General features: G+C 44.0%; 1 protein-coding gene across 7 annotated transcripts in view; it reads right to left on the bottom strand.

Annotated features, from left to right (window-relative positions):
- Window positions 1-1,771: 1,771 nt before the first annotated feature.
- The window catches only part of SPECC1 (sperm antigen with calponin homology and coiled-coil domains 1), an 87,252-nt gene continuing 72,932 nt past the window's right edge, over window positions 1,772-16,091 (bottom strand). For 6 of the 7 annotated variants that reach the window (XM_039720807.1, XM_039720810.1, XM_039720806.1 and 3 more), the window contains 3 exons: window positions 8,470-8,586; window positions 7,888-7,947; window positions 2,319-7,181 (listed from right to left, as the gene is read on the bottom strand). In XM_039720807.1, the coding sequence (XP_039576741.1) occupies window positions 7,092-7,181; window positions 7,888-7,947; window positions 8,470-8,586 (267 nt within the window). In that variant the 3' untranslated portion in view covers window positions 2,319-7,091. The other variant, XR_005628840.1, reaches the window with a different exon arrangement.

The following is a 16,091-nucleotide window of genomic DNA, read 5'->3' as shown; positions in this document are numbered from 1 at the left end:
GCAAGGTTTAGTTCAAACCCCTCAGCTGGCTTTCTCTGTGCAGGATGAGCTCATGATTTATAAGTATCTGTTATTATTATTATTATTGAGATTATCTGTGGCTGTCAGAGGACTTAGAAACCTCTGGTGTTCCAGGTCCCAGCCAGGGCTCAAAACCATTTTTGATCCCCAAAAATCAGGCTCCTTTTACAGGCAGGGCCAGGCAGGTCACCCAGGGGTTAAAGAGCAGCTTAGCTGTGGTGAAGGGAAATGCAGAATACCCACAAAAATACGAATGAGCAAATGCAGGGGCAGGACCAACCTTCCTGTGCACAGGCAGCTGCCAGCAAACACTGAACCTGCACTCAAAGGCTGTGTGAACCCCAAGGTCGTTATTGCACAGCCCTGCTGGATTGCTCCATCTGAGATGAGGGTTTTGTTTCATCCACAACCACTGGCAAAAGGAAACCTGGTGCTGATGAAGCCCAAGAATTTGGTTAATGTGGATTCCATCCTTGCAAGACTCTACCAAAACCCCTCTGAAAGCAATGTCTAATCACAGCTGAGGGGAAGAACTGGCCTGCACTATCCCATGGCATATTAATTATTATTAATATTATTAACCTCTCTGCAAGCCCCAGACAGAATTCTCCCTTCGCAGAAGGGCTCTCCAGGGCTGAGATTATTATTTATGAATAAATTATTTTTATTCAGACACATTCGGGTTGCTTGGGCTGAATACTTTCATTCATGGCTTTCACTGAACATGCCCTGGTTGTAGTTACTGTAGCTCAAATTCGGGTAAGGAAAGTAACAAATGTTCTATAACTGAAAAAAACCCACGAGTCATGGTTGCAGCCTCACTTCCCAGGAATTTCATCCCGTTGGGAGAATGTTGGGAATGTCCTGAGGAATCGCTCACCTGGGGAGCTCCTTTGTCTCCATGATTAGAGCCTGGGAGTGGCTTCCTGTGAGACAAAGGATGAGCTGACCGAGGAGGCAAAAGTTACAGCACATCAAGGTGGAACAAAGGTTTGAACTACTAGAAGTTCTTTTTTTTTTTTAAAGCAAAGAGAAGTTTTAACGGGAGCTTTGTACAGAAGGTGTGCAGCTGTGTGAAGGTTAAGAAAGGCATTTGCTCCCATGTTAATTCTCTTAATCTTGTTACTTTCTCTTTAATCAGCTTAAACTCTTGCAGAGGGGCTGAGGATGAAGCCTCGGTCACTGCTGTGTATTTAAGAAAAGAAAGCAGTTCACTTTCTGGATGTGTGAATAATATTTACCCACGCTGACATTTTACAGCCTCATTTTCTCCCTCTTATGCTCAATAAAAGCAGTGACTCCCCCACCACCTGACTCTCCTGGGTGACATTTACTCCAGAGTCCTCCAGTATTAAACTGGATAATTCTGTGAGCCTTCAACCACCTGCTTCTGACCTTTGCAGCCCATGTGGAAGACTCTTTATTCTACTCACATTGCTTATGCTTCTCTTCCATCTGTTCTGGCTTCCACCTTTCACCAGCCAGGAAGGGAATTCTTCTTTTCACACCAATCCACGTTCTCCAAGCACCAGGAGTCACTTGGCACTGAAAGCACACTGAGCCACAGAGCAGCCCTGGATCTTGTCCTCTCACCCCACCTACAACCACCCACAAATCACTCCGGGAAAATATTGGCTTTAGATTTCAGTCTCTTGCTGAACCAAGCCCATCCATGGCTCTCACTCACTGGCCCTGTCCACAGAGAATCCAGCTTTCCCCACAAATGAATCAAAGCACCAGGAGTGTGCTCTCAAAGGAGACAGCAGAGCCTGGGAGCATCATTTAAGGCCCAGCATTAAAAATCCAGGGCTGAAACACAATACTTAGGTGGGGAAAGGCAAAGTAGCTTGGGTTATGCAAATAACAACTTTTCCCACAGGGTTTCACCTGCCCAGCTGGACACAAACACACCTGAGAGGCTGAAGAGCTTTAAATGCCCACTTATTTTATCATCTCAGTTTTCTTTGCTTACTTGGCAGCTGGATTTCTCTGGTACTGCTGCCACCACCTTCGTGAGAAAAAGCAGCCTCTGTGAAAGTTCTGGAATTTGACCTCAGCACCTTTGAAAGCTCTGTGGGTGGAGGGGATGGTGGCTGCAGAAGACTCCAAGGGATGTTTCTGGCACTGTGCACACACTGCTCACCCTCTGCCATGTTCTGTCACTGCCTCACAGGTGCTCTGGGAGCTGTCACCTCACCTTCCAGACTGCCATCCAAACTGGCCTTGAACACTTCCAGGCATGGGAGATACTTTGGATTTTGTATTGTATGTAGATAACCGAAACATTTCAACAAACCTCAGAAACAGAAAAAGATTTATTAGAAATATTACACAGATTTTGCATCATACATTTTAATAATGTTAATATTTAAATATTAGCATGTCCAAATCTGCAATGCTTAGTATGTACAATCTAATGTGCTCTTTGTATAAATTAGATTACGATGTAACATCTGTACCCAACAGGGAAAGCTAAAACTCTCAGAGGTGATCATCCCATATGACAAACTCAAGCCTGGACCAACAGTCAATAAAAACATTGTGTCCAGCACTGCCCAATGGGACTTGGCACACGTGCAAGTCAAAAATGGAGAGACCATCAGTTGAGAAAAAAAGTTGGTTGCAGTTCAGTGAGAAGCTGGTTCTGCACCGTGTCGGTGAGCGAGCGTCGATGGCACTGCAGCTGGTACAAACCAACACAGCTGAGCATAGCAGAACTTATTGCTGGCTTTAAAAATGTCTTAATGCTCCATGCCCTGAGTCTTTTTAGGCAAAAAGCCCTCTTGTGACAGGAAAATGCATAATCTCATCCCATACAGCCCCTGCCTGTGATCAGATGCACAAGGCCCAGCTTTGCCAAGAGCTGGCCCAGTCAGATCCTTGCTGCTGGTACCCCCAGCACAGCAGGATGAGGGAGGGATGAACAAACCAACAAGCCCAGGCTTGTGTGGTCATTGCCAAGGAAGGGGGGAAGTCAGGGAAGCCAAAAGGTGGATTTTTGAAGAGTTCCAGGTCAGGAACCAAACTGGGAAGAACCAATCATTCTGCCAGCGTGCACTTGGTTTGGATAGAAAACTTTCACAGAACTGGTTGCACGTACAAAACAAGAGAGAAAACCTGTAAAAAAACAACTTCCAACCACAGAAAGAAAACTGCCAAACCTCAAAGGGACCCTGCATGAGCCCCAAATCCCTCTGCTTAGCACAGCTGCCTTGCTGCAGTGCAGGAAGAACAGGAAGTCTTTGCCCCCTTCGTGTTGCCACAACTGGCACGGGAAGGGGAGCCTGGCAAAGGCAGCCAGCTGTGCTGTGCCCTCTCCTCACCTGCTGAGACCCCCAGGCTGCACTCTTAGCAGGAATGCCCCTCAAGCTGGCAGCCCACACACACTCTCTGATGTCCTTTGTGCCAAAGAGCCCCAGGTGTGTCTGTCCCCTGTCCCTCTCCTCACACTCTGGGCTCTCCCTCAGTCTCACCAGGAACTTTCAGAAAAAGCTCCTCAGCCCTTCTAGAAAACCTCCCCACAGGGCTGACTCCAGGCTCACTCCTCACACCTCTGTACCTTCCCAAGCCACTAAACAATTTGTACCTTCTCTGTCTCACCCAAAATCCCAGAGCAGGACTGCACCTCCCACACTCCAATCTCCCTTCCTCTCCTACACTACAGTACAACACGCTGCCACATCCCTCCATGGAATGTCACTGGAACCCCTTCCTAACCCTTCTGCTCACCTGCTCACCCCAAACCAGCTGTTTGCTTCCCTGCAGACCCACAGACTCCCCAGGTACCCCCCATGTTTCCATGTCACAATTCAGGGAGAAAGGGACAAGATTTTTCTGCGCACCAGGGAAAGATCCATTACTCCTAAGAGGCAAAGTCAGAAAGGATTTAGGCAGTTCAGACAAACCTACTGCTCAACACCATCCCTGTCATATCATCACATCCAGGACATTTTCAGAGAATTCTCAGAACTTCTGTAAAGACTATCCACATACCCTCTTGCTTAACTTAATTAAATTCTCTAACTTTAAAGGCAGCTGGAACTTTAATTTTGCAGCTACAATCTGAGATGTCTCACAAGAGCCTGTAGAGTCTCTGAAAACCAGGCCTGCAGCATCTCATATTGGATAAATTTAAATTCATATTGAAATTTTAAGGCAGTGTGAAAAAAACAACAGCAACTTGTGAAAATCAAGGTCTAGAAATGTAACTGTGCAAGGTTTAAAAGGAAGAACCCTCCCAATAACAGTTAAATGAACAAATAAACAGTACCCTTAATTTAAAAAAATAATCTGGAAAACCATCTCTCAAAGTACCAAAATAAGATGTTTTGTAGGTTTGAGGACAGAACAGTAACATTGAAGAAAAGATAAAATCAAGTATCTTCTTCCCTACTTCAACTCTGTGTTGTAATTCCTAGCTAAGTAAAAAAATTAGGAATACACCACTAGAATTGGGTAGAATTAGTGTTTGGTCTATGCTGCTGGGAGGGGCATTGGAGAGGAAGAAGTTAAGAGATGACAGAAACATTGCTCTGCACAAATCATTTGGGGGGAAAAAAAAAAAAAAGGTGCTGGATCCCACAGAATGGTCTGTAAGGGTAAAGTGAGCCCTGAGACACAGAGCAGTGTCAGAAGAGCCCTGGGAGCAGAGGATGCTCACACAGAGGGTAACACAAACCCTGTGGACACTGAGCCACACTGGACATCCTTCCAGTGACCACAGGGTTAAAATTCCCTTTTTTTACATCATTTACTCTTTGAGATGTTGTTTACCACACACTGGGAATTAGAAGTGTTTTTCTCATCCCTGCAAGTGCCCAATCCAAAGCCCACTGAGGAATATGGAATTTTCTGTGCTGACTTCACTCCAGCTTTGAACTCCAGCCCGCTGGAGAGAATTGGAATTCCTGCCAAGGGACACCTCCAGGGAAAAGAGCTGCTGCATCCACCAGGCAATGGGGCTCTGCAGTGCAATTGCCTCATGGAACTCTGCTCAGCACAGTTTTCCTCTTCCATCTTATCCTGTACTTTAGAGCAACTCCTCTTGGGTTCTCTATGGACAGCAGGGTGTGCTGAGAAATCCTGGAGAGTGAATTCCACCCAGAAAGGGCTCCCCTGTGGAACTGCCTGTGGCAGCACTCAGCTGCTTTCTCACAGGGCAGGATGACAGCCAGTGTGCAGGGGCACTGTCAGTGCTCTCCCCTGGCCATTTTTATCACACAGCGTCTCCAAAGATTGGAACTGGACTTTCCCAGAGGAAAAGAATGGATTAAAATAAATTTCAGACTGAAACCAAGAGCAAGAGATGATTTTCTCCTCCCCCAGAACAGGCACGGCCTTCCTCCAGTATCCTCTTTGTTCAAAGCACTCCCTGGCCCTGGGTTCTACCATCTATTCCTGAATCCTGTATTCTGCTGTGAGAACACCAAGTCTGAAATATGTTGTTTATTAATTAAATAGCATTACAAAGTAAAATCAAATCAAACAACAAAGCACTAAGGGGAACCAGAGGCTGAAATCAGCCACTTGCAAAGCCCTTGAAAGCCTGCAACCAATTTTGTTCCGTGAAATTTCTTGTTTCCATTTCATGAGTCTTTTCCCAGGAGGCAGGAGCAGTGAGCACTAGTATCTTTTGCAAGAGAGAAATGATCCCTAGCTCCCTAGGACTAATGTCCACAAAGCTTGGGGTTAAACACAGTAACTAACCCCAACTTTCTCCTGCCATCATGCCCTGAAGCAGCCAGGCAGCCTTTACACGCTCTCAAGACCTGCTCCTAGAACAAATCCAGCAGCCTGTTGGATGCTTCCATCCTTGGAGACAAACACAAAAATTAACTTCATCAGGTGAAATGAGAGAAACAGGATAATGGACACTTAGCAGTGTCCATCAGGCATTTTCCTAGCAGTGTTACTGAGGTGGGAGCTGCTCCCTGGCGCCTGATCTCCGCGGCACAGACGGGTTCCAGTTACATTGTTTGTCATCTGTGGAGTGAAGCTGCACCTTCCATTGGTGCTGATATATGACTGTGCTCCTTTTCAGCATGACATCATTTCCAAGCATGTTCCAGTGCCCCATGGGCTGTATTTCATGGCCCAGGGCACAGGCTGTCTCCAGATTCCTGCCTCTAGGCAGCAATGACATAGCTGTGCTGACCAGACAGGAGCAACACAGAAGGAAGAAGTTACTCCACTCAATCCACAAAAAATATGAGATGTCACTGTATTGCTCACCTGATTACTGGCACCTTTCAAGCTAAAGGTATTGAATTGCATTTCAATGTTCCTGTGATAACTGTGCCTGCACAGTCAGCCAGGAAACCAAGCTCTGGCTTCCCGGAGTAATCAAGCAATGAAGTTGGAGCAATAAACCTATTTTTCCTCAAAGAGATTATTTCTGTTTGAGATGAAATGAAGTCTCAGCACCTAACAGGATCTTTAGAGTTATTTCACTAACTGGTGATGAGCAGAGGGTTGTTTCTGAGTTACAAACGATCCTGTTACCATCCTGCTGGTTATGCTATAGTAAATTAGTGCAGTTATTGGGTGAGAGTAACTCAGGTTAAGGTTCTACAGCTTAAGTGCATCTGTCAAGGTGTTTTATAAAACACATGGAGGCAAAGAAAACAACATGTACTTGGGATGAGTTAAGCATGTTTTGGCAAGAAGAGCATTTTTGTGAGCTTTTGTATTTAATATTAATCTCCCAGCCTCCCTTGAGTGCCAGCATAGTCCACATTGACTTAAAACTTCATTGTGTAGCAGGTCTCCTGTCAAGGCAAATGTTGTCAGCCCAAGGGATCCTCTTCAGAAATATCCCATGTGTGCTTGAAAACGCTTCGCAATTTCCATGTGGGAGTAAACTTACCAATGGATTTGGTTTGCAAAGGTGGACAACAGGGAATTATTTGGTTGCAGTCCCAGATGGAATCAAAACTATGGAAGAGCTTCCTTTCTCGCTAAGAGCTTCAGTTGGTTGTGGAAGAGGAGCAAGCAGGTTTTTAAAGTGATCGAGTGCATCTGTAGCATTCTTTGTTCTCTTCCCCACTTGTGTCCACCTCTTGCTCTGCAGCTCAGGTCTCAAAGTATTTGTAGATCTGGGCCACGTACTGCATGACGCTCTGCCAGTCGGGCCGGTCCGTGTACATCATCTCGCTGAGCTCCTGCACAGACACAGCACCACGCTCAGGCAGCCCCAGCACGGCTCCTGAGCCCCCTCAACACTCCTGCTTCCACTCCAGAGCCCCTTACAGCCATCAGGACCATTGGAATGATCCACTGGCCAGCTGCAATTCTGAAATCTTTTAATGCGTTCTACAATCTAAAATATTTCTTCCATCTGCAATCAAAGATCAGCTCTCTATACAACTTAATTTAAGCTGATGCTTCTTTGCTTCTGAATCTAGCTCATGAACCCCATAATAGTCTTCCCTTCATATTAAACTTCTACCTCCCTTGTTATATAGTTAATTTTGGAAAAGTTGTTTTGAACAGCTTAACATCTTTCTGTTTCTTAAAGCACTAAAACAAAAGGAAACAAAATGGTGCAGCCATTAATGGAATGATGTAATATGGCAAGTCTGTCCATAAAATTATGAATAATCTGCAGCTGACATCCAACAGAAGGACATAATCCATTCCTTCGTTTCAATACTGGATGACCTTCAGCAGCTTCTTCAAATTATATTTATTCTGTGATTCTACAGATTCTTTCTGGAAGTTCTCCTAACACCATCCTGATGGTGGTGCAGCCCTCCCCAGCACTGTGTGACATTTTGAGTGCAAGGTCACTGACTGGCCACATGGCAACAAGGAAAGGTGTTGGAATGGTGTTTGCAGCAAATGTCCCCTTGCTTAAAGGTTACTCACCAGACTGGGTTTGATGCCCACACTTTCAGCAGCTTGAAATGCCAACAGCAGATTCCTCTTCTGTAAAAATAAACGTTCAAAAGGATTAACATCAAACACCCTGAACCTTTCCTTGCATCTGGTTACCCAGTAAGTTTAAATGAGCAGGTGTATTTGAAAACTGAACCCCTGGATTCCATACTTGCCTGCAGAGTCTTTTCTGAGTCTTATTCACTCACAAGTTCTTTGTCTCTGAACGGCTCATTTACTTCTGCCTGACTGACACCCTCTGCTTTTGACAAACAGGTTGTTGTGAAACTGGTTACAACTGGGGGAAAACCCACTGAAGTTCTGTCTTTACTATGAGTGAAAGGTTTCTGCAGAGGTTTTAATTAATATAAGGCATTCTTGTACATAATGTAATTCTTACTGTGATAGACACTGTTTTTGTGTTTATTTGCAGCACTCACTGGACTCACCCAACCTGTCACTGACTTCACCCAGCAGTCCCTGCATTTCTCTCTGGGAATTTACTGTGGGTTTCCTTCCCCTTTTCATCCATTCTGTTCACTGTGAATTCTGCAAATGTACAACACAACTTACTTTGTCCTGGCTGTTGAGCTCCTGGTAAGGAATATGTGCAGGCAAATATGTGTGCAGGAGAGCACAGAAGGCCAGCCCATCACTCCAGCTGCTGCTGAAGTTTGTAATATCAATATTCTGTAAGAGAAAACATGAGCCATCCTTGAACAGTGCTACACAACAACAAAAAAAAATCTCCAAACAATAGTTTTTATGCAGCCATGGAACAAAAACCCCAGAGCTGAGCTAGAAATATCTGTGGTGACACTCCCACCACTGCCACCTCCAAAAGGAGGGAGGTGAAGAAGAAAAATTTGGAAAGAAATAGTGTAATAGAGTTGGGAGTTTATATGGACAAAACCCATCTTCCTTCCCTTGTTTCTAGACACTTGGATTGTTCTTTGCCAGCCCCATCTCTTACTACAAGGCTGCACTCAGGTGCACAGAGCAAGCCCAGTTTCCCTGTTCATGACAGCTGAGGTCCAGAACCATGGGGGCTGCAGTGACTACAGAAACAGAAAATGGTATTTCAAAGTCAGCCCATCTGCAGAGAACTCCTTTAAAGCACAAGATTTCTGGGGATACAGAGTGCACTCGGGGTTCTTCCCTGGATGCTCTCACAGGGCACGGCTGCAGTTGAAGCAGGCCCATGGCCCAGTTCTGCTCCTGTGAACAAGGTGACCTTTCTGATGCTCCTGTTTGCACTGCCTGGCCACACCAGCACACTCAGGAATTCCCTTGGCCAAGTCTTGCAGCTGGAGTTGCAAACAGCAGCTAAAAACAGAACAGTGAACTGATACAGAGCAAGAGCTGCTGGAGCAGGGAGGCTCTGGGCCACGATGGAGCTGCCCCCTCTCCCACACTCCTGCAGCTGTGGAGTCACCTCCAACCTCCTCAGCAGCCACATCCTCCTGTGTGCTCAGCTTCAGTTCACACTCCCCACCCCTGCATTTTCTTCAGTTACCTATTTTCTCCTTTCTTTCAAGACTCCCCCAAAGACAAGGCTTTTACTGCATCTCTCATACAACAGCTGATGCAGACATTAAAACCCAGACATGAATTATTTCAGCATGTGCTCCTTGCTTCTGATGCCTCACTGATAAGTTATCCAACCTGGACTTGGTCCAGTCAGACAGGATTTCCAGTTAGTAATAAATGTCCATAACCAAACATGACTCAAATTTAAGCAGTAGAGAATATTTCAGGTTAAAATACTTTGTAATAAATCTACAACTCTAATGGGTTCAGGAAGCAGCTGACATGCCCACACTGCACCAGCCACCACGTTGTACTGGGCTCTATTAACATCTGTCAGAGGAGACAACACAAAAATGAGGCAATGGCTGAACACTGTCACAAGAAAAAAAAATTAGCTTTGAAAGTCGGTTTGGCATTGCCTATTCCATAAAGTTGCAACTTTTTAGTTGGAAGTCCAACTCTGTGTGTATGGAATTGGCTGAGCTGGATTATTCTGCTTTCTTGAAGCTTCAGACAAACAAGTTCCTTTCTATTTATCAATCTGCAGTTAGTGGGAAAGGACTGACTGCCAAGTTACAGAAGTGTTTTTACTGAGGCCAATATGTTTTATCAGCAAATAGCTTATCAGCAAATGCCAATATTCTCATTTTATACTGTAGGATAGAAATGGAAAATGGAGGTTGTTCCTCCCGTTTCCCAAAGGCCATGGAAACAGGAACAAACAGAGCCTTAGTTATGCAACAGGACTAGACAAAAAGGCAAAGCTTGTTTGTGTAGGAACGTTGTATCTATCTCATTTTTCATGATGCTACTATGAGATATGTGAGATACAAAACTGCTCCTTCACACAGTATTTCACTATCCTAGAATCAGTTTAATAATTTTACTTACCTTTGTAATTTTAAATACACCTAAAGCTCTTCTCCTCTTCCCAAATCACAGTATCTACACATAAGAAGTGCTCATATCTGCACCAAAACTAGGTCCCAAAAATCCTCCCCTCCCCAACAATGTTGTCCAGTCATTCTCAGTAACTTTTGGATCTAAGTCTTACAAACAAGCCAAAGTTCAAGGATGGGGTTCTCCTGACCATGCTTGAACCACAGATGAAATCTGCTGCAAAGTGGTTTGCCACAATCAACAGCCAGAACCAACTCAAATCTGAATTTTTGTCCTAAATGCAAACCCAAAACGAACATTCAAAGGTTCAGCTCAACTGTTCAGTTCAAAGGACAATAAAAAATACCTAGGCATACTCAAGCCCACCCAGTTCCATTTTTACATGTAACAAGAATCAATGAATTTTGGGGTTTTTTTCTTTAACAAATGCATTTACATTTCATACACAGTACAAACCCCTCTCCCTGGCACTTCATCTTGGCTTCTGTGTTAGATACTTTTCAGTTTGGGATATAAGGACATGGTAAATGAAAAGTGATCTGTGTTTTGCTACACTGCAGCTTTATTTGTAGTACCTCCCCACTCCACCACACCAAGAAGAATTAAGTCAAAATAGAGACAACTCTGATTTCTCGGAAGATCTCTGGCTCCCCTGAAGCCATTAAAAAAAAAAAAGGAAAACAATTTAGGGAATGAACACCTCGGAAACTATTCCCTTCTCTTGATTATTTTGGCAGCAGAGTTCGTCTCAGTCTTGCTGCCACACCTCTCTCCCTATTCAGTCCCTGAATATATGGGAGCTATTTTGTATTTGTGCTATTTGTGTCCATGCTGGTTGTTAATGCACAACCCCAAGCTGCAGGAGGGTCATTTCTGTGTCCCACTGTGCTCACTGCAGAACCCCCACCCCAAGCTCTGAAAAACTGCATGGGGCTTCTCATGAGACACCCAGAAAGGAGAGCAAACATTCTGAACCACCAGAATGAGAGCAGGGAGAAATGGGAAAATGGAGAAGGGATTCAGATCAAACTGAGTTGCAGCATTCACCAGGAAGGGGGGAAAATTTGTCATATGGCCACAGTACATCTGTGGTCAGTGGTAGCCCAGGCTCTGTCCTCAGCACTCCTGCAGTGTCACCAATCAGTGGAAACACTTATTTCTCTTCAAGCTCACAAGTGAACTCCTCTACATGCACTGGGAATGTTCAGAGACTGGGATCTGCAAGCACACCAGGGAGCACAGCTATCAAAGTCCCAAAGTGCCCAGAAGGGTCTGTTTCTATGCACATTAAAGTAAAATTTTAAAAAAGAGAAATATCCAGGCAATGTTATTTGGATAACAAATGTACAATCTAGGATATTAGTGCCAGGTCAAGCCTAAAAGACACAAAACACCTGGAAGTGATTGACCTTAGCCCCCCATTCCAGGAACAGGATCTTTCCTGCAGATAACAGAGCCCTTGGTGAGCCCTGCTAAAGACACCCAGGGAAATAAATCTGTGTGATCTGTTCTCACTAAAAACAATTCTTTGTTTGTCTGAGGAAAAAACCACCACCCCATTAGATTTCACTCGATCTTTGACTCCAAGCAAAAAGCAACAATGACATCATGCACTCTTCATTGCAGTCTGAGTAGGTTAAAATCCTGATACAAGATATTCCCACTATGCACGTGTTACTGTGCCCACAGCAGTGGCTCTGAGTCATAATTTTCTCCCTGAGAGCCAGAATTATCAATTATAGACATGAATCAGCTTGAAGCTAGCCTGGAACTCTGAGGAAGAAAGCCTGCAAGAAATCCAGTCTGAGCATCATTATTCCATTCTCTCAGCATCCAGCATCCCTTCCTGCCTCTCCCAAGTTATTGGTATGGAATGGCACACCAGGAACCTGCCAGAGTGGCTGATCATGGAGGTTCAGCCCATGCAGAATATAAAATTAAATACTTGAAAAGAAATCTATTGAGTAAATAGATTCAATTTATTGAATCTATTCAATTGCCTTGTTTTTAATAGCAGCTTCCCTCAAGTGGCTCAGCTTCCCCCAGCTCATCACTCCCCAGGTCCCACAGCTCCTCTTGAACAGCTCAGTGGTTTTATGTGGATATATTTATATGTCAATTTACAATATATTTAACATTTATATATTCACATGCTTGAACAGAAGTCAATTTTTGCATATTTGAACTCTGACCTTTCTAAAGCAAAATGGATCAAGGTAACTTTACAGGCAACTTACAAAGAGTACCCAAACCTACCCATCTTTAACAACAGCTGCATGAAACTGCAGCTCTAATTTGATTTATTACACTCTAACTGGCTGGGGCCACGTTAACAGGGTTCAGCCAAAGAGGTTCTATTCAAAGGAATCTTCAGGCTCTCACTGGGCAAGTTCTGAACACTTCCTAAGAAGCAACATGAGGAGGTTGAAAGGATGGCTCCTTTCAGCCTTCTAAACAAAGCAAAACACTCCAGTTCATCTGAAATGCTCCAGCAATGATGTGAAACATCTGGGAAATCTACTGCAACTATGGGTGAATGAGAAGTGTGGTCAGGTCCAGTTAACAGGGATGAAAGGCATGAATGCCTGAAATTAGAGGCTGCCTGGATTCTTCTGTAATTGCAGGGTACACCCAGATGACAACTGCACACAGCTATTTTCAATGGGGAGCTGCAAGTCTGAAGTGATTTGTACATCACATTTAGCCCATCTACTACCAGGAAGCTTTCTGAATTCTCTTACCAATCTTTTTCTCTTAAATGGAATACAAAATAAAGTAATGCCTTGTGATTAAAAGAAATCAAACCAGCAATGTATTGCAGAGAGATTAAGTGGGTAGCCAGGACTGGGAAGGAAGCCAGCTGACCTCCTATCCTCCAGCCTGTATTAATATCCCTGGTTCAAATGGTCCAGCCAACTGCAGTCTCCATAAGAATTGCTTTAAATTTCTTTTAAAACGTTGTGTTTTTATCCCATAATCCATATTTCTAATGCTTCTCTCAGCATGTCAGATAGCCATGCATCTTATTGCCGATTACACATGCACGGAACAGCAGAGCTCAGATCACAAAATGCTCTCTGAAAATGCAGTTAAATCATGTCATAACAGCACTATGAGCTGAAAAGGAACTGATGCCAGCTCTTTTACAGTCATGCCATTTACTGCATTTCTTTTTATAAAGAATCCCTGCTTCCCATCACATTTTTAGGCTCTGTTTGCTCCTTTTTCCACTGCTGCCACAGGTGCTGCTTTGGGTTTGTCATTCACCATTTGCTTCAGTAAATGTGAATTAATGAGCCCTTTAGCAAAGACAAGATATTAGAGGATATATGGCTGTATTTTTTTTTTTTTGCAAAAGCATCAAACATCAATTTGCTATAGAATTTACACAGAGCAGAAACATTTAAATAAGAGGAAATTTAAAAAGGATATTATGCATCCTACACAAAGATGTTTCAGCTCCCAGCTATTTCCATCTCAAAAACCAGAGAAGACACCAAAAAGTCAGGCAGATCCAATTTTCTTAAATATTAACTTTCCTATCTGAGGCAGACTGGCAAGAATAGGTAGAACGATGCTCTTTAAAATTCAGTGTTTAAAACAAGCTCATCTGGACAGGAGTTGTCCTACAGACATTGTTCAGAGTAAATTGTAAAGCCATTCTTAAACAATCTGTGCACTCTTCAAACTCAGCCCCTTCTCCCTGTGGTTCAGGACCTCTTCAAGGCAGCTTAGTTCTGATATTGTGGTTACAAGGGAGAGATGGTGCTGAAATGGCTGAAGTTTTCATGACAATAAAAAATGAAAGTAGCAGCAAATGGGAGACAGTTAAAGTAATAGTGATAAAGTAATTATGTAGCCTCTTATTTCCTTTGCTTGCAAGGCAAGATTCTAGTGACACTGAAACCATCCCTGCAGCCATGCAGTGAGCAACCAACCTGCCTAAGGAGCCAAACAGCTCTGTTGGTGCCTTTTACTGCTCCTTTTGTTTGCATTTTTATACATAAAGACTGACTTTTTATAATCAAAACAAGTTCTAGTGAACATGGGCTGAGAGTAGCTGCTGGCACAGCATATAACACAGTGGATGAATTTGAACCTTTCCTAGCAAATAATCTGAGTTGTTTTGAATGCAAATAACCCCATGACAGCATCCTCATTACTAAATGTCACCTACTTCAAAGGTCTCACTAAAGGTTAGTAAAGTTACAGGGGTTTGTACATATTCCTCAGTTTGGGTCTTAATTTACTGCTATGCACAAGAGAGACAGAAAATGTATAAATCAAGTTCACAAGGAGCTGGTGGGTTGTTAAACATACAGGACTAAATGAGAGCTGGTCTAGGCAGAAGCAATTTTATGGATGTGTCTGGGTCATTTCAGAGATGAGGTAATGGTGACAAGAGGTATTTATCAAGTGTGAGTGGTATTTCTGTAATTTCCACCAGTCAGATTCTGTGAGAGGGCAGAGCAGGAGTCACTTCTGTCTGCAGAGGCAGAGGTAGATTCCACACCAAAACCAGGGACTAAGGAGTTCTCCCTCTTGTAATAATCCAATTAGACACTGATCAGCTCTGGGTTTTGCTCTGCATGTCACTTTTCAGCCTGAATTCTCCCTTGCTGAAAGGCAACTCCCTGCTTGCCACACAAATGCCACTTCCATCAGTTTTCTCAGCAGCTCCTCTAAGTGACACCAGTCCTGAATGCCACAGAGAAGAAACAGACTGGGCTGTGTCCCTTCATTCCCAAGGCTGCAGCAGTGAAGATGCAGCAGCACAGCTCAAGGACCACACAGATACTCTGGGGAGGAGGGGAAGGAGAGGGGGGGAGGAATTAGCTCCACTCTGTGTCCAAGACAGCAGCACAGCTACTTCCTCCCTGGAGCCCTGGTGCAGAATTGCTAATGACCACACTGGCTGCTCCCACAGCTCTTTCTAATTATCTGTAGTGAGAATTCAGAGATTAGGCATGCCCTGGAATTCGTGGGCAGAGGGGCAGGCTGCAGACTGCAGCAGGCTCAGGGTGGAGGATGGAAACAAGGTGGGCAGAGGTCCCACCAGCAAAGGTGACTGGTGGACCAGCAGCAGGGCCCAGCTCCCTGGCAGTTAAATTCCCAGTTTGGAGCTGTTCCAGCTGGTGACCAATCAATTCAGTGTTTTCACTGATTGTCAGTGCATCCAGGCAACACAAGGGAAGTGTCTTGGACTTTGGGATGGACAGAATGTAAATGCTATTTTTAAAATGACCCAGCAGGATAGAAAGTTACGCATGAGAGAGCTGCATTTATTTTATCCCTCCGATCAAGAGACTTGTGTTTGTTTAAAGGATAAAGCCCTCTATGTGAAAAAAGGTAGAGCTTGGCTCAAGTTATTTGGCTCCACTGGGGAAGCACATTTGTGCACTGGCATCACTGAGAAGGGGTGATTACATTGGTAATCAACCTGGTTATTCCTCACATGCCAAGATTTGGCTGCTGCATTTTAATTCCAGACACCAATCCTGGGTCCAGCTGGGACATACAGAGAAACTGCATGTACACATTCAACCATAAGTATTTCTATTTAGGAAAATAATGCTTTTTCCTGCTTGTTCAGCAGGCTCTGGCCAGCAGCCTCTGATTCTGCAAAGTAAATTGGGGTTATGTTGACATTTTCAGCCTGTGTTTTCATGAATTAAAATCTCTCAAGATTGCCCTTTTTATCAAAGCATCTTTCCAAATATTACTGAAGCTTATACGATTCTGTGATCTCTGTTTTAACTGCTAGG

Source organism: Passer montanus, unplaced genomic scaffold (genome assembly GCF_014805655.1).
Source record: "Passer montanus isolate IOZ18808 unplaced genomic scaffold, ASM1480565v1 scaffold44, whole genome shotgun sequence".
NCBI classification, from domain to species: Eukaryota; Metazoa; Chordata; class Aves; order Passeriformes; family Passeridae; genus Passer; species Passer montanus.
The sequence above is the reverse complement of the archived record's forward strand: the minus strand, read 5'-3'. Positions and strand labels throughout refer to the sequence as shown.